This window comes from Bos indicus, chromosome 26, assembly GCF_029378745.1.
Source record: "Bos indicus isolate NIAB-ARS_2022 breed Sahiwal x Tharparkar chromosome 26, NIAB-ARS_B.indTharparkar_mat_pri_1.0, whole genome shotgun sequence".
Classification (NCBI taxonomy): Eukaryota; Metazoa; Chordata; class Mammalia; order Artiodactyla; family Bovidae; genus Bos; species Bos indicus.
Window position 1 is genome coordinate 30845390 of NC_091785.1, and position 17985 is coordinate 30863374.

General features: G+C 49.5%; 1 protein-coding gene across 4 annotated transcripts in view; it reads left to right on the forward strand.

Moving 5' to 3' along the window:
• The window catches only part of RBM20 (RNA binding motif protein 20), a 197193-nt gene that overhangs the window by 172464 nt on the left and 6744 nt on the right, over positions 1-17985 (forward strand). For all 4 annotated transcript variants that reach the window (XM_019988725.2, XM_070780818.1, XM_019988727.2 and 1 more), the window contains exons 9-13: positions 606-1224; positions 5530-5634; positions 7196-7856; positions 9446-9580; positions 17533-17654. In XM_019988725.2, coding sequence (XP_019844284.2) covers positions 606-1224; positions 5530-5634; positions 7196-7856; positions 9446-9580; positions 17533-17654 — 1642 coding nt within the window. The remainder of the gene's footprint in view (positions 1-605; positions 1225-5529; positions 5635-7195; positions 7857-9445; positions 9581-17532; positions 17655-17985) is intronic.

Genomic DNA, 17985 nt, shown 5'->3' on the forward strand with positions numbered 1-17985 from the left:
GATAGGCTCAGGTCCTTTTCTGGATTTCTGTTTCATCATCTGATACATGAGCAGGTCAGAGCTCTAAGGACTCTTCCAACCCCAAATGCCTTCCTAGAAAAATGGAGGCCAAGAGGCGGCCTTTACTTCAGTGGAGGCCAGGTGTAGGGGTGACTTCAGTCTCCTAGTCAAGAGGTCGGCTGATAGAACCCCAGGTTAGGCAGCCTCTCCCACCAGGCTGGACCAGAGCAACCTTGCCAGACCCCAAACTCCACCCCCTTCCCTGGGACAGTCTCCTGCTTCCTGAGTGTAGCTCATTTCCAAGAGGAGATGTGGCTGAGCCAAACCAGCCCAATTATTCATCCCCATTCCCAGGAGCATTATGAGGAAAGAAGCAGAGGGCAGCCAGCATTGCGCCCAGGGAAAATCCCTCCCTGAGGGCGGAGGGAGGCAGAGCTTGCTCCAGGACCACTCTGGGCGCTGTGCACAGTGGTGGTAAGAGCGCATGGCCGGGTGGGGTCATGTGCACCGTGGTTCTGTTGCAGAGATGGGGTGTATCTGGCCAGGGTGGGGGGACCTGTGGGTGCCACAGATTCTAAAGTGGCTCCTTTGCCACCCCCTCACAGGTACGCCCCAGAAAGGCCGCGATCTCGAAGTCCAGTGAGCCGGTCGCTGTCCCCGAGGTCCCACACTCCGAGCTTCACCTCCTGCAGCTCTTCTCACAGCCCCCCGGGCCCTTCCCGGGCCGACTGGGGCAACGGCCGGGACTCGTGGGAGCACTCTCCCTACGCCAGGAGGGAGAACGGGGAGGACAAGAGGGATAGGACGGACACGTGGGCGCATGATCGCAAGCACTACCCCCGGCAACTAGACAAAGCCGAGTTAGACGAGCGACTGGAAGCGGGGAGGGGCTACAGAGAAAAGCACCCGAGGTCTGGGTCCCCCAACCCGCTCCACTCCGCGTCCGGCTACAAAAGCCGGGAAGACGGCTACCACCGGAAAGAGTCCAAGGGCAAATCGGACAAGTACCTGAAGCCGCAGCAGGATGCTCCGGGGAGGTCCAGGAGGAAAGATGAGGCCAGGCTGCGAGAAGGCAGGCACCCCCACGCGGACGACGCGGGCAGGGAAGACGGCCTGGAGCCCAAGGGCACCAAGTCCAAACAGAGTGAGAAAAACAGAGCCAAGAGATCTGATCGAGACCAAGAAGGAGCTGATGACAGAAAAGAAAGGATGGCAGAGAATGAGGTAAGGATGGAATCCCTTTCCCCCAGGTAAGGAGAGGCAGGTCCCAGGGGAGAAGACTAATAAGGATAATTAACACTTATGGAATGAATGAAATGCTTACTGAATGTGTACTCTGTGCCAGACACTGTGCTAACCATGTTATCTCAACTCTTTTAATCCTCGCAGCAACCCTACGAAGAAATACTAGTAATAATACTATCATTACTGTGGACGAGGCAGCTGAGGCCCAGAGAGCTTACGTTAGTTGCCCAAGGACACACGGTCAGGAGATGGTAGAACTGGAATGACACCCAGTCATTGATCTGGCTCTAAGTCCCACGGCACCCTCCTGCCTTTACTAGAAGTTCGGCAAGGACTTGATGCAGAGGCCTTCTGTTGGATTTTGTCTGTTTGTCCAGGGTGGAGCTGCCCTGAAGTGTTTGCACCCACACACTCTGCCAGGGTAGATTAGACCTTTGGTCTGCTCCGTCCTTTCTCCTGCCAGAGCATCCACCAGTGTTGGGCTTTGATGAGAGGTGGTGAAGGAGAAGCCACCACCCCCCGCTAAGTTATACTGGGTGCCCAGGGCTTGGTGTGTTTCTCCAGACATTGTGTTTCCTTCCACTGGAATAAAAATGCTCAGCAGTTGGCTGGCGCCTTCCATCCAAATGCCTCATCCGGGGCTCACCATCTGCTGCAGGACTTCAGTCCTCCTTGTGACCCACTGATGTTAAACTCTCATCACCATCTTGAGAACAGCCTACAACCTATAGGGTTGCCCCAGGAGCCAGAGAACAGGCAGCAACTGAACTTGGGGAATGAAGGCTAAGGACAGGGTCCCTCCCTTTCTTATGATATGAAAAGCCCACCACAGGGCATTCCCCTGCCTGGGAGCCCCTCCCCGGAAGCTCCTCCCCTGCTGACATCCACATGGCTCCCTCCTCAGCTCCTGTGTCTTTATTCATTGTCACAATCTCCAAAGTTTATTCTTGGTCACTGCATAAAATCACAACATCCCAACCCACTTCCCATCCTCCCCTGCTTTCTTTTTCTTAGTGGCATCTGTCTCCTTCTAATCTATCTCCTAATGTTTTTATTTTGTATAGGGTCTCCTCTCCCTCCCAGCCCTCCCCCACCCCAACCCCCTTGTGAGCTCAATGAGGGCAGGAATTTGTGTCACTGCCAGTCCCCCCTAATTCCTGGATTAGGGTTTGGCACAGAGTGGGTGTTCAATAAGTATTTGTAAAAGGAATGAATGATTGAGTCCAGACTCTGGAGGCAGAAGCCTGGCTTTTGAGAACTAGGTCACACCCTGTTCTTTTGGCCTCAGTTTTCTCCTTTGTGAAATGGGTGTGATCACAAGGCTGCTGTAAGACTTTTAACAAGATTGTGCTCAGGGGAAACCCTGGGAGAGTCTGAAGGGAGTGCCCGTGCTGGCAAAGCCATTGTATGCACTGCTCAGTGTTTGTGGGAGGCCACAGCCAGACATAGGCTCAGCCCTGACCATGAGACCAAAAGAGAAAGAAAGAAGACAAGGCAGTGAATAGGACAACATGGGAAAGAGGCTCTCCTCCACTTTTCCTGGCAGGGGCACCAAGGTTTACAGACCCAGATGCCTAGGGCAGGGAAACCAGACAGGTGACACAGACCAGGTAGCATGACTGAAGCCAGAGAGGAAAACTGGGAATGTGGTGGACCAAGGAGGAAATGCCTGTATATTGGGTCAGCCACTTCTCAGGTCCACTCTATGGCTGCCGTGCAGGTATACATACCCTGTGTCTGATTTCCCTTTTCTTAAGGCAAGACCAAAGTCCAGATGCAGATATCTATATGAAATTTCCCATGTTTTAGAAATTATGTAAAACAAAACATGTCTGTAGGTCAGGTGGAGCCCCAGGCGTCCCCAGAATACAGCCCCCAGTATACATAATCCACAGGAGAGAGAAATATCAAAAGAACTCATGCTCCGTTCAAAGCCTAGAGAGAGATCCATGCATGCTGGGTGGCAGGTGTGTTCTTATTACTCACTTCACCCTCTCCTACCAGTCTCCATTCTCATATTCATGGAGCATCTAGCACTAGGGCTGCAGCTGTGAGTCAAAGCTAAAATGACTCTTAATTGCACGGAGCTCATGGTCTCGTGAAAAACACGCTCATAAAATAATTCCTTCATTGAACAGATGAGTATGAGTGTTAAGTGTTAAGGAGGTGGAGGATGCAGTGCTATCAGTGCCTTTAACAAACTAGAGGCTTTCCTGGGTTAGGATGTGCCTGTTGAGATTGAAAGGAATGGTGGGAATTTATTGGGTCAAAAGGAAGGAGAACAGACAGAGGGAATATCATGTGCAAAGGCCCTGTGGCTGGAGACCAGTGTTGCTGGAGCAGAGAGAGCCAGGGATAGAATGGTGGGAGGTGAGGCTGATGTGTCAACGAGAGACTTCATCATGCAGAGCCTTACAGGCAGGTTGAGGGGTTTTGTCTTTATCCTAAGTTCTAGGGGAAGGAAATGAAGCATTCAGGCAGGAAGGTGCAGGGAGGATATAATTGTTTTTACATTTTGGAATCGTCATTCCCGAGGACCTTGGGGAGAACACACTTGGGAGGAGGCTGCCGAGCAGAAGGGGAGACCAGTTAGTAGGTGGTTTAGCAGTGACCCCAGCCCTGTGGTGACAGCACTGCCTGCAATAGTCAGGACCTAATACTTTGCTCCCTAAGCTGGTGGGTGGGGATGGGGTGGGGCGCGAGGGCATTGGTTGCCTTTGTCTGTTCCCTGTAAGCTGCTGTCACCTGGAAATGGTCCCAGGTCTAGGGATGCCCTGAAAGGCACTGCGGTGTGGCCTTTGCCTGCAGGGATGAAGGGCAGGAGGTCCTTCTGGCGAGGGGCTTTCCAGAGGCTGGGTTGTCCCTGCCTCTCCCAGCTAGAACTGGAGGGAGTCTCTTTACTGTGTTGATCTGGATATGTGGCTGCAGAAACTGCCTGGGAAGGGTACAGGCTGTTTATTTTGACAAGAGAGGGCAGTGGGTAATTTATTCAGGAAAAATAAAGAAAAGTGGCCCCCTGTTGGTAGAAGCTCTGGGTTCTGAGGGCTAAAAAGGCATTTGGAGCTGCTTTCAGCTCAGGTCAGCTCAGAAGGCTAGAGCAGAGATTCTGCTGCAAACACTGGAAAGAGCAAAGACTTGAGGATTTCAACTGTCTTTCCCTGTCCGGTCATATCTAGTTAAACCCGTCAGCCCTGAGCTCCCAGCCAGGCTGGCTCCTTGTCAGCAAAGAGAGGTGTGTCTGCTCGTAAGAAATCAGAGCGAGAGTGGTTTACTTTGAGCCAACCTCAGCCAGAGTTGTCGAGAAAATGCAGCTTGCTCCCAAGAACATCCGGGAACACTCATTGCTTTGGTGGCCAAAGTTTAAGTCATGGGAGAATATCCTCAAGCTTCTAAAATGGGGGTTGGCAAATGTTTTTCTACAAAAAAAAAACAGAGAGTAATTATTTTCAGCCATGTGGGCAAGTACGCTAAATTGAGGATATTATGTAGGTACTTGTATCATCATTTAGCATGCAACTGTTTAGAGATGTGAGAAGCATTGTTTAGTTCACAGACTGCACAGAAAAGAGGCCCTGGGTCAGATTTGGCTTGAGGATGGGAGTTTAATGACCCCTGTTTTAAAGGCGGGTCAGAGACCCTAATTCTCAAAGCAAACACCTGCTTCAGTTGTTCACTTTCCCAGACATGAGTGCTAGCATGAGGGACTTAATCTGAGGGAAGGGGGAGGAAGGAAGGTGGGAAAGGATTGCTAGCTGGGGCGATAACTCTAGGACAGACATAAGTCAAAAGTGAGGTGACGGGGCCCTGATTGGATGACAACACGCTTCCTAACCCTAAGTGGCCTGGAAGTGATTTTTTTATGGCTAATACAGATCTGTTATGAGACGTCACCATGATGGTTATGAACCCCAGGATCAGATTCCCCTTGTCCCCTTTATTCACCCTGTCTACAGATATCATGGCTGCAAAAAGTATCCAGTTTGCCAGGGATTTCTATCTCCCTAAAGTCCTCAGGGAAAACATTAGTGAAACATCTCTCTGCCTCCGTTTGTCTGTGTGACCTCGAGCAAGTTACTTAACCTCTCTGAGCCTCAGTGTCCCCATCTGTAAAAAGAAGACGATAACAGCCCCTGCCTCCAAGGGATTTTGTGAGGATAAAGGAAGTGATGTGTGTGAAATGCATCTGGCATCATTAGTTGTTCTCAATAATGTTCTTTTTCTCCTGGTGTGCCCTCTGTCATTGTTCACTATTGATTTGGTTTGTTCTGTGCTTCCTTTGCTAAGGCTGGAAAAGAGGAACAGGATAGCATGGAAGAGAGTCCCCCGTCAGTGGGCAGACAAGAGAAGGAAACAGAGTCCTCCGATACAGAAAACAGAAGGGCAAGGAAGGTAAAGTTTGTGCCAGATGCTGGCAGTGTAGCCACATCGGCACAACGGCTCTGGGGCATCAAGTCACAGGCCTCCCCAAGTCATAGGCCTTCCCGTGCTGCCTGGGGGTGACCTGCTTGCTGCATGGCATGTGTCTGAGACCCCAGCAGTGGGTCCATGAATGAAGCCAGCACTTTCTGGAGTAATGGCTTCACCTGGGACCTTTGCACAGTCTTTATTGAAGAGATCTTTACCACCTGCCTGGGCTCTGTCTCCATCTTCAGGAACTTGGCTGTGCTCATAAGAGAAAGCATGTGCCCACAAAAGACTCCAGGCTACAGAGCCAGACTCCCAAAATAGGCAGGTCCTGGGGAGGGGCTGCAGGCAGAAGGGGGCTTTGGGTACTCAGGCTGGGGCCCTGACCTCAGTAGGCCCTGACGCTGGGATTAACCAAACATCTCCTGTGCTTGTGAAGATTATTTTACTTAATTAAAATGAAAAACCCAGTCACAGGGCTGGGGCTGCCACAGCAAAAAGAAATGTCCTTGGAGCGTGGCCAGCTTCATGCCTTTCCAGTCAGAAGAGGCAGGGAGATGAGTATCACTGGCTGGAAGCTGATCTCCTAAATCTGGCTGCCGGGCCTCTGGGCCACTGGGGACGTGAGGGAAAGTCTCGGGAGGAGCCAAGTGTGAACTGTGGCTATGGAGGGTTGTACCCTTGCTGGGAGAGGGTGTTTGGGGGGACCTTGTAAGGGCTTCGCTGCAGTTACATTTAGTGATGCCCTGCAAGCAAGGTGATGCGTTTAGAGCTTATAACTTATTCATTCAAAAACTCTCTCAAAACTTAAAAAAATAAAGTTTCTAGAAATTAATCATAAAAAGATGAGCAGAGATTATTATCTATTAATAGGAAGTATGTGGAGCTTCTCTGGTGGCTCAGATGTTAAAGAATCTGTCTGCAATGCAGAAGACCCAGGGTTTGATCCCTGGGTCAGAAAGATCCTTTGGAGAAGGGAACGGCTACCCACTCCAGTATTACTGCCTGGAGAATCCCATCGGCTATAGTTCATGGGGTTGCAAAGAGTCAGACGCAACTGAGTGGCTAAGCACCAGTATGGAGTGCTTCACGATAGGAAGTAGGCTAAATACATTTGACTGGAATCCTACATGGGCGTTAACAGTTACGGTAGAGATGTAGATTCTATGATATAGAAGCACCTCTAAGCCATAATACCAAATAAAAATGTAAGCTACCCACAGCTGAAAACAAAACAAACAAAAAGCCCTATCTTTTTATTGAACACCTGTTTATGTACCAGGAGTTGAGATTCTTTGTGCCACTTGGTGGGTTAAGCATTAAGGGCTTACTCCAACTCCTGTGCTATTTTGAGGCCCATCCTAGGGATGAATCAGTGATGAGAGATTGAATGGTTTACAGCTCCTAATTACCCAGGTAGCAGTAAGATTGCGCAGCATCTTTCCGGTTTGAGGGGCCCTGTGGTCACAATTTGCACCCTCTTCTGGTTAAATACTAAGAACCAAGCCTCAGCCACCCTCTGACCTCCATCCGCATTTTTATTCAGGAGCAGGATTCGGAGAGTGGAAGTGAGGCTGAGGGTGAGAGCTGGTACCCCACGAACATGGAGGAGCTGGTGACAGTGGATGAGGTAGGGGAGGAAGAAGATTTTATCATGGAACCAGACATCCCAGAACTAGAAGAGATTGTGCCCATAGACCAGAAGGACAGAATCTCTGCAGAAATATGTCCCTGTGTGACAACTGCCTTAGACCTGGACTTTACCAAAGGTTTCGCCAAGGAGGGAGTCAAGACCATCGGGAATGGGGCTGGAGAAATCAGCCTCAAGTCGCCCGAAGAACTGCCTTCTGCTTCAACGGGCTGTCCCAGTGACATGGACGTGGAGATGCCTGGCCTAAATCTGGATGCTGAGCGGAAGCCAGCTGAATGCGAGACAGGCCTCTCCCTGGAGGGCTCAGATTGCTACGAGAAGCCCGCAAAGGGAGGAGAGAGCTCAGATGTTCGTCTGGCCCCTCCACTTCTGCAAATGTCTTCCCCCAAGCCAGCAGAGGAGAGGGCCTGGCAGCCCGGCCCGTTTCTCGATGACTGCAAGGCCAGGGGGACCCCCGAAGATGGGGCTGGTGAAGGCAGCCCCCTGGAGGAGAAAGCCGGCCCCCCCACTGAAACCGACCTCCAAAGCCAGGCTTGCCAAGGAGCGTCGACCCCGGGTAACTACCTCCCTTTTTCCTCCCTTTTTCTCTGTCGGTTGGGTTGATCTGACCACTGCTTCCCTGGAGCGGTGTGTGGGCAAGTGCAGGCTGGAACCAACAGAAGTCAGGGTTCAGCCAGTGTGAAAGCTGGTGCAGGAGGCAAGCTGAAAATCCTGATTAAACTGCTAGAGCTTTGAGTCAGTGGTTAGCTCTTAGCTTTTAGGTAGGGGACGTTGGGTAGGAGATCGCACATTTTCTGAAAAGCAGACTCAGATGGGACGTACTTCTTTGCCTTGACAGGAGCCCAGATGAACTCTGACAACTAAATTAGCAAGTGTTTGGGATTATCAAAGGAGCTTTGGTTCCTGGGGATCAGCAAGCAGCCTCTCTTGCCTGCGCCACAGAGGACCACCCAGGCCGTTACTTTGTGAGGCCTGAGTGAGGGGGCAGAGCTTCAGAGGGCAAGAAAGGAGAGAAAGGAATGGGCAGAGGGCAGAATGATGGGCTCACAAAGGGGCCTGACTGGTTTCCCTTCTCACCATCTCAGACCCACTTTTCTCCAGGGTCTGATGGTGAAACCAGACTTGTCTTGGGATCTCCTCCACCTCCATTGGAGGTGATGTTGTGTCTGTGCCTGGCACTATGACATCATGAAGACAGAGTTTAAAATAGGCTAAGCCCGGTCCTCTCTGCCAAGTGGAAACTAAGATCCAGCAAGAGCTGTGGGAGGAGGGGGGAGGTGTGGCCCTCCATGTTCTCCCAATGAAAATAGCTAGAAATTCATTTTGCAGAAAGCCTGTGGCATTCCAGAGTTTGAAGGAAGTGGGGATAAGAGTCCAGGGCAGAAAATAGAGAGGAAGGGCTTAAAAATAAATATTTCAACTCAGTGCCCTGTGGTTGGCACAAACTGGTTGGTGAGCGGGTGGTCTGGGCTTCCCTCCATGTCAAGCTGACCTGAGCTCTCTTTCACCTGTGTGGATCTGAGCCTCCATGGAAACTCTGCCGTGAGCTGCCTTGTTGCTAGAGCATTGCTGAGGCCTGGGCTGTGTCTAGAGAAGGCAAGAATAAAGGAGGAGCGAGTGCCATTCACCTTGCTCGGATTGAACCTCCTCTGTGTTGTAGTATAGGTCTTGACATGCACTGGTGTTCATCGCTCATTAGCTTCCCCAGTGTTTGGAGTTCATATTTAATAGCACTGCTCAATAGGCTTGGGGTGAGGATGGCATTGCCTCTTCTGCCCGCCTCTGTGCTCCTGTGGATGTCAGCACAATTTTTGCACTTCAGTGATTCTTCTGCCTGCAGAAATGGAGTGATACTGAATCGGGGGCACGGGTGTGGATCATTCCAACCGAAGGCATCAGAGGCCCATCCCCCACAGAGCCAGTGCAAAGATTTGCCAAGTTTTCTTGTGTGTGGCGTTCTTTTGGCAGCCGTAAAAGCTCTTTATTCTAGCACTTTGGTTCTAATTAGCAGCCCTGGCCCTAGTCTCATGTTATTAAGCAGCCCCAGGACTATTTCCCATTACACAGTGCAAGGAACAGAATTGCAGGGATTCTTGGAGGCAGGTTGTGTTTCATTGGTATTCTGTCCCGGCTCATGTTTTGCAGAAAACTCCAGGTACTCAGAAATGAAATCTCTGGACGTGAGGTCACTGGAAGATGCTGAAGTGGAGCTGAAACAGCCCCTTTCTTTGCCTTCCTGGGAACCAGAGGATGTGTTCAGTGAACTTAGCATTCCTCTAGGTGGGTGAGATACTCAGTCCTTCCTGAGAATTCAGTTCCAGGGGACGATAGTTCTGTAATAATGTCTAAGAGCTTGAGAAGGCTGTTCGTCATTTTGTTGTAGTATTAATGTCTGATGCAATCACCCAGATTAACCTGCAGCTTTAAAGTTTCTTGCAATTTCAGTCTCCCATAGTAGACCAAGATAGCTCATGGGGCCAGACTTTGAACGGCACTGCCCTAGGAGCCAGAGCAAAGAGACTTGTTTTTCCTGTCAGGAAATGTTTTATTCCTAACCGCACAGCCCTTATTCAGCCCAGGTAGTGGCGGCCGACCAGCTGCCACAGAGTCAACAGAAATGCCCTGCTGGCCCCAGCACTTCTCCAAACAACGCTGCTTTTTTTTTTTTTTTGCTCTTTGAGGGACTAGCTTCTCTGAGGCAGTGATACTGAATAGACTGTGTTTAGGGGACTTCCCAGGTGGCTCAGAGGTAAAAGAATCCACCAGCCAATGCAGGAAACGCAGGAGACGTGGGTTCAATCTCTAGATCAGGAAGATCCCCTGGAGGAGGAAATGGCAACCCGCTCTAGTATTCTTGACAAAAAAATCCCATGGATAGTCCATGGGGTTGTAAAGAGTTGGACATGACTGAGCAACTGAGAACACACTCTATAGTTGATAGAGGGTCCCTGGGTCCCTGTCCTTCCCATGTTGGTGACTGCGTGTCCTCAGACAAGTCATAACCAGGAATTTTTTTTCCAGTTACAGCAGGTCCTTCAGCTTCCCTGGGAGCTCAGCTGGTAAAAATCCACCTACAATGCAGGAGACCCCTGTTCAATTCCTAGGTTGGGAAGTTCTCCTGGAGAAGGCACAGGCTACCCACTCCAGTATTTATGAACTTGTGGCTCAGCTGGTAAAGAATCCACCTGCAATGTGGGAGACTTGGGTTCAATCCCTGGGTTGGGCAGATCCCCTGGAGAAGGGATAGGCTACCCACTTCAGAATTTATGAGCTTCCCTGGTGGCTCAGATGGTAAAGAATTTGCCTGCGATGCAGGAGACCTGGGTTTGATCCCTGGGTTAAGAAGATCCCCTGGAGGAAGGCATGGCAACCCACTCCAGTTTTCTTACCTGAAGAGTCCCCATGGACAGAGGAGCATGGCGCTATAGCCCATGACACAACTAATCACAGCATGGCAGGTCCTTCATTAACAAGTCGATGAGCCCCAAGGGAGTTAGTCAGCATGGAGGCTCACACTTTCCATCAAGTTTTCTTTTTTCCTTTTCATCTGCTGTATAAAAATCCCTTATTTTTTTTCTGTCTTCCAGTGTGCCATTTAGTTAGATGCAAAGAGCAAACTTCCTTTTTTTAAAAAAAAAAAAAAAAGAAGAAGAAGGGGTTTGCTACATAGCATCCAGCATGCCCCAGGACAAAAATTAAAAAAAAAAACAAACGGAAATACGTACTGACCTTAGAATGAACTAAGATGATTGCGAGAAGGCCCTGGGTTCTGGAAAATAGTTGCAAAGGCTGCCTTTCAGGAAAAAGGTGCCAGACAGCCAGCAGCCCTTCCTGGATAATGTGGCACTGCGTGAGGCACTCGGGGCAGGGGCACTGAGAAATGGAACACAAGTCTCTCGGCATCCAGGAGCTTGGAATCTGTATGATAGACACAGGCAGAAATTAAGACTAAATTCTGCTGCTTTATAATTCATGTCTTATTTTTATTATAAAAAGTGTGAAAGATTATTATAAATTTATCACCCATATAAAGTAAACATTAAATGTTGTTTCTCTTCTCTCCAGTCTCTCCCCGTCTCCGAAGGTGACCACAGTCATACCCATGGATAGTTTTTCTCCCACAAAAACAGGATCAAACTATACACACAATGTTATGCAGTTTGCTTTTATACCTTAACAGTGAATCTTAGAGCTCTCTTCACATCAAATGCATTCTTCTTAACTACTGCAAATATTTTTTCTTAAAAGCTGTACCATACATTACCGATACATCTCTCTACTGGTGAACATTCAGAATGTCTTTAATTTTTTTTTTCCATTAAAAATTAGATTGACAACAATACTAGGTAGAATATGATTTCCATCATAGTTTAGCACTGATCAATAACCAAACATTTCACATATTTCTACAGAATATATTCTTACATTCTAAAAGTATTGTATATTTGAATGGCACTGCCCTGGGAGCCAGAGCAGAGAGACTTGTTTTTCTTATCAGGAAATGTTTTTCCTGTCAGGTATATACTATATCACAAACTTATTCCTGTTTTCCCATCTTTAAAGTCAATAACGCCTTTCTCTTACGTATTTACTTCTAAGGATTGTAATATAAAATTAAGTAAGATATCCAATGTTAGGAATGTTAAGCAGCCAAGAATAAAAGAACAGTATAAGTGAGAAAGTACAAAGTAACATTATTTATGAAAAATTAAAATTATTAATTTAAATGCTATACAAGTTAGACTTTTATTTTTTTCATTTACCATTGAACTCACAAAACACCTGTGGGGTTGGTAATATTTTCAGCCCTATTTTACAGGTAAGAAACGAGATGCTGGTGGTTTAGTCGCTACGTCGTGTCTGACTCTTGTGCCCCCACGGACTGCAGCCCACCAGGCCCCTCTGTCCGTGGGATTTCCCAGGCAAGAATACTGGAGTGGGTTGCCATTTTCTCCTCCGGGGGATCTTCCCGATCCAGGGATCAAACCCACGTCTCCTGTATTTTAGGCAGTTTCTTTACCACTGAGCCACCAGGGATCTAGGATGAGAGGCAGGTTGCAGAGCTGATGAACAGCCCTTTGACTCCTGGCCCCGTGCTCTTGCTGCCTGGGCACCTCCCACCTTCCGCACATGCTGCCGCCTTTGTGTGTGAACCGGTTCCTGCTGGATAGCACGCTAGCCCAGGGGAGAGGGGGCTGTCCATGCATCTTTGCATTTCACATTTTCATAATTACCACTAAATCGCTATCCAGAAAGATTATACCAGTGTTCTTGAGAGTACGGTTTCTCCACATCCTTGCCAGCTTTGGATCTTAGCAGTTTTTAATCTTTACCAACCAATTGGAGAAAAATGGTAACTCATTTTATTTTTTAAAACAGCTCTATTGAGGTATAATTGAGGTTAATGAAGTACACATAAAACCTGAATTTTGACACATATACACCTATGAGCCTTCACTGCAAGCAAGACAGTGAACATACTCATCGCCCCTGGATTTCCTGATTCTCCTTTGTTACCCCTCCCTCCCAACCCCAGTCCCCAGGTAACCACTGCCCTCCTTCGTGTCACAAAATATTAGTTTGCATTCTAGAATTTTCTAGAAAGGGAATCATACAGTATGTACTCTTGTTGCCTGGTTTGTTTCACTCAATAGTTATTCTGAGATTTATCCCAATTGTTGGGTGTATGGATAATTGTTTATCGTTGAGTAGTGCACTGTGTTTATGGGTGGATCACATTTTGTTTATTCATTCAGCTGTTGATGAGCGTTTGGGTTTTTCTGGTTTGGGGCTATTACAGACTGTACTTTTACGCTTGATGATAGTGTCTGATTGGCTTTGAGACCTATTGTTTCTTTAATCTCAGTGGGGGTGAGGGGTATATGATACTGTTTTCTGCATTTGCCAGGTAAGGAAACTGAAGCCCAGAGACTTATTACCAGAGTTGTTTTTGATTTTTAGTTGCTAACTCGTGTCCGATTCTTTCTGTGACCCCATGGACTATGGCCCACCAGGCTCCCCTGTCCACGGGATTTCCCAGGCAAGAATATTGGAGTGGGTTGCCATTTCCTTTTCCAGGGGATCTTCCCGACCCAGGGATCTAACCTGAGTCTCCTGCATTGGCAGGTGGGTTCTTTACCACTGAACCACCAAGGAAGCCCCTTATTGCCTGAAAGCACACAGTAAAAAGGTCAGAACTGAGGGAATCCTAATTGGAGACCAGGCTGCCCTGCCTTTCAGGCAGCACAGTGGAAGGAAAGGCCATTTTGGTTCAGTGGTTAAGAGCACAGAGTGTGGAATCTGACTCCCTGGGTTCAAATCCCAGCTGGCTGGGGGACAAAGAGCTGCTGATTTAACCTGTCTCCCTGGTTTTCTTCACCTATAAATCCGGGATGTAGTAGTCGCCTACCATGTAGGGTTATTTTGAGGATTAGATGAATGAGTACATGTAAGGTCTCAGTCTCTTTCAGTAGGAGGTACTTATTATGAGTTGTCTATTGTTATTATTTGTTTCTCTCCCTCTCTCTCAAAGTCACTCAGTCACGTCTGACTTTGCGACCTCATGCACTGTAGCCCGCCAGGCTCCTCTGTCCATGGGATTCTCCAGGCAAGAGTACTGGAGTGGTTAGCCATTCCCTTCTCCAGGGGATCTTCCTGACCCAGGGATTGAACCCAGGTATCCTGCATTGCAGGCAGATTCTTTACTGTCTGAGCCATCAGGGAAACCATTATTCATTTATGGAATAGTTTTTGAGACCTACTCTGCTTTCTCTCACTGGGGCTGCATAACCCTTCACACTCCATGGTTTATTACTACCGCAGAGAGACTTTTTAGGGAGTGGGGACAACTCAGGCTTGGTCCCTGTGGCACTCATGGAGGGAGAAGGAGAAGGAGAAGGAGAGGTGAGGCAAAGTCCTGCTGCTTCGGGGCTGGGCTGGGCACGGGGGTAAGAAAGGGCAGCTCCGTGGTTTCAAGCCAGCTCTGGGTGACCCCAGCCAGCATGAGCCTGCCAAGGCCTGAGCTCTTCCCAGAACCAAAGGGAAGCCTACAAAACGCAAGCTCCCCCTCTCCACCCATCACAGGCTGTGCTGGGATGACAGGACTGTAATTACCCGTGGCAGGAGCTATTATTAGAAGGCAGATGTTACTTTAATTACGGTACTTAATAGAGGCTGAAAAATGGGAGGACCAGGTTGCTACAGAACTCTCTGGGTCTGGGGCTGTGTTTTCTTCACGCTGTGCTTCCCCAGGCCCTCACGTTCCAGAGGTATCCTGAGGCGGTGTTGGCATTCTAAGTGCCTGGGCAACTCCTGGTTACTCAAGGGTGAGTTCCCAGGCATTTGGGGATCTTGCCCCAGCTTCTCCCTCCTCAACACTGTCTCTGACCACCTGGTACTGCCTGAGTAGCCCTGGAGGTCTGCAGGGGCCCGGAAGAGAGCTGCTGCCCAGCCATGGAGCCTGGATTCTCCAGGCAGCTCTGGTGAAAGGCTGGAGGGCCAGAAGGCTTCTGTGGAGAAAAGCCTCACACATGTCTGCTATTGTTTTTTGATAAACAGTTTAATAAAGAACTAATGTTTGTTGAGCCCTAGGCAAAATGACATGTGCTTCCCCATTATACCATTTACTGTATTATTATTCCTGTTTCACAGACAAGGAAACTGATCTCAGAGAGGTTAACACACATACCTGAGGTCGCACAGTGTGAGTCAAAGAGCTAGGTCTGACTCCAAATTCCATTTTCTCTCCAGTATACTGTGGCTTCCAACTTTTTTGTTTTTTGGCAGTAGAAGCCTTTGTTCAAGTGAAATCTCACCCCAAACACTACAGATGGTAGCCATGCCCACTGCTGGGGCTGAAATGGGCCACAGCTGCCAGCTCGGGTCTGCTTCACGTTCTGTGGTGGCTTCTGAGGCAGCTGCACCCCTTTGGGGGGCACCCAGGACAGGGATTTGAAGACCTCTTGGGAAACGTGACGGATTCTGGAGGCCTCGTGGGATCTGCACAGAAAACCTAAGGCTTCTTTCTTGGTTTTACCCAGTTGGTCGCCCCTACAAGGTCTGGACTCAGGGAGAGGCTCTGATCCCCTGCCTGTGTCTGCTCCCGTGGCCTCGGGGTGGGGGGTGGGGGTGCTTCCCCTTTTCTGGTTGCTCTTTTGTCCAGTGGGGTCCTCTGCTCCCTGTGGAGCAGCAGCAAAAGGGAGAAGTATTTTGCAGGCACAGAGGAGGAAGGCGCGCCTTGCTTAATGCTCTGTTTGCCAGCAGCAGCCAGGAGCCAGGGCCTGGGGGAGGTGGAGGGGCGGGACGGCCACCCACAAAGCCAGCACGTTCACATCCTTTGCAGTGAGGTTGGGAGGACACTCGGCCTCCCCCAAGGCAGCTGGGCCCCTCACCCAAGGACCTCATTGGAGATTGCTGAGGGCACGGCAGGCAGGCTTGCTACGTGGCAGTTAGAACCGGCCAGCCAGTCCACTCCCCCCCACCACCACACACACACACACACACACACACACACACACACACACACCACACCACACACACACACACACCACACCACACACACACACACACACCACACCACACACACACACACCACACACACACACCACACACACACACCACACACACACACCACACCACACACACACACCACACACACACACACACCACACCACACACACACACACACACACACACACCACACACACACACACGCGCGCGCGCGCGCGCGCGCGCGCGCCATCCATTAAGGCAGAGCGCAGGCAGGCCTCCCAGGCTCCCTCCTTCCTCCAGGCCTGTGCTTCCAGGCTGATAAGTGGCTTTTGTGAAATGAGGCTGGAGGAGGGGCGGGGTGAGTGTTGGGGGGAAGGTTGTAATTAGAAGTCTAAACTGCTCCTCTATGACAGGGTCTCCTGTACATTTAGCTCTGTCTCTAGAGGCAGGAGAAGGAAAGTGGAGGAAGGCCTGGGCTTGTGGTCACACGCAGGGCCTTGGCGGAGACCTGGCCTGTCCCCCTTTCTGTAAGAGGCTGCCCTGGCCTCGTGTGTGGCTCCCAGCCCCACTTTCCCTGACACCCAGGGGGCCAGCTCTCTGACCATCCCTCCATCCGCAGCAGAACTCACCATATGGGCAGCAGCAAAGCACAGCTGAGGGGTCAGCACACAGGGAGCAGCCTTAGCCTGAAAGTGCCCGGGGTCGGGAGTGGGGAGTGGCGCGTTTGTGTGTCCTGATCTCCGCAGTCCTCAGCCCTGCTTTTTAGCTAGTGCCTCAATCAGAAGGCCCAGGAGGGATTCAGCCAGCTCTCCCCAGGCTACACAGATTCTTAGCCTCTGGTCTTAGCCCCTTCTCAGACCTGGGCTCTTTCCACTCTGCTGTGTCCTCAAGAGGAGAACTGTGACCCCAAAACAGCATGGTGTAGGCTGGAGCAGCCACCGTCCCCCTTCAAAGATGAATCCTCTGGGCTGTGACGCAGTCATTTCTCTGGCTGTTGGGTCACTGTTTCCTTTCCTCGGAATCAAAAGAGCTCCCCAAATCCTGGAACTTCTATTTAACGCATCATAAATAAAATGCTACTAACGAATGGCTAAGATTTAAGACTGGAGAAAGACGGAAAAATGTTTATGATAGATCATCACATGAAAAAGGGAGGAAACAGAATTACACTTAGGGTGTCATTAAAAATGTCCTCTTCCACCCCACAAAGGGCTCTATATATAGATAGTGTGGAAGAAAATATTTTGATTGGAATGACTCCGAGTGATTTTTCCTCACTTTTATCTTTAAAAAATTCTTCTTAGTGAACATAATTGTAAAATAAGCAAACAAAAATGAGTGTTCTTCCAGTCTTGGCCACAGCAGCTGCAGAGAGACGTACAGTGTGGAGAAAGGAAATCCACCCAGGGAAATGTAAGAAACCTCCTTACTCCTCCTTTCCCAGGAAGCTGACTGATGTTAGTAGAGCCTGAACCTACTTCTGGAAGGCAAAACATGTGATTTCCCAGCACTCCATCACACTTCATCACACTGCCTGTGAATGAAGCTGATGCTGTTTTCTTCGTGCCAGTTTTATAAATGAGGACAATGAGGCTTGGAGAAGTTGGGTAACCAGCCCAAGCCAATAGCAAGCCAGGGCTGGATCGCGTTGCTCCTATTTCACTCTGACTGCTGTCTGGACCCCAGGGGCCTCCCTCCACCTTCCTAAACTGCCTACCTGTCCATCCCCCATCCTTCTGCAGGGGTGGAGTTCGTGGTGCCCAGGACCGGCTTTTATTGCAAGCTGTGTGGGCTGTTCTACACGAGTGAAGAGATGGCGAAGATGAGCCACTGTCGCAGCGCCGTCCATTACCGGAACTTACAGGTAACTGTTGGTCTTCCTTGCCTAGTGCCCAGGAGGGGCGGTCCCTGGGCTAGGTTTCTGTGAGGTTATATCTCCTTCCATCACATGGAAAATTCATTCTGTGGTCTGCATCCTGATTCCACCAGACTTCTCCACATGGTGGCTGCCTTCCTTATGCTCTCAGAGCATCTGTCTCCACTTTAATACAAAACATTCTATTTGGGTTGGATATTTTTGGCAACGGCCTCTCCCTCTAGACTGAATGACTTGTAGCCCATGGTTGGAGCTGATCCCTTTGCACAAGACCTGGATATTTCAGATACAGATATTTCTTGTGTTTTCCTCTTCTCCT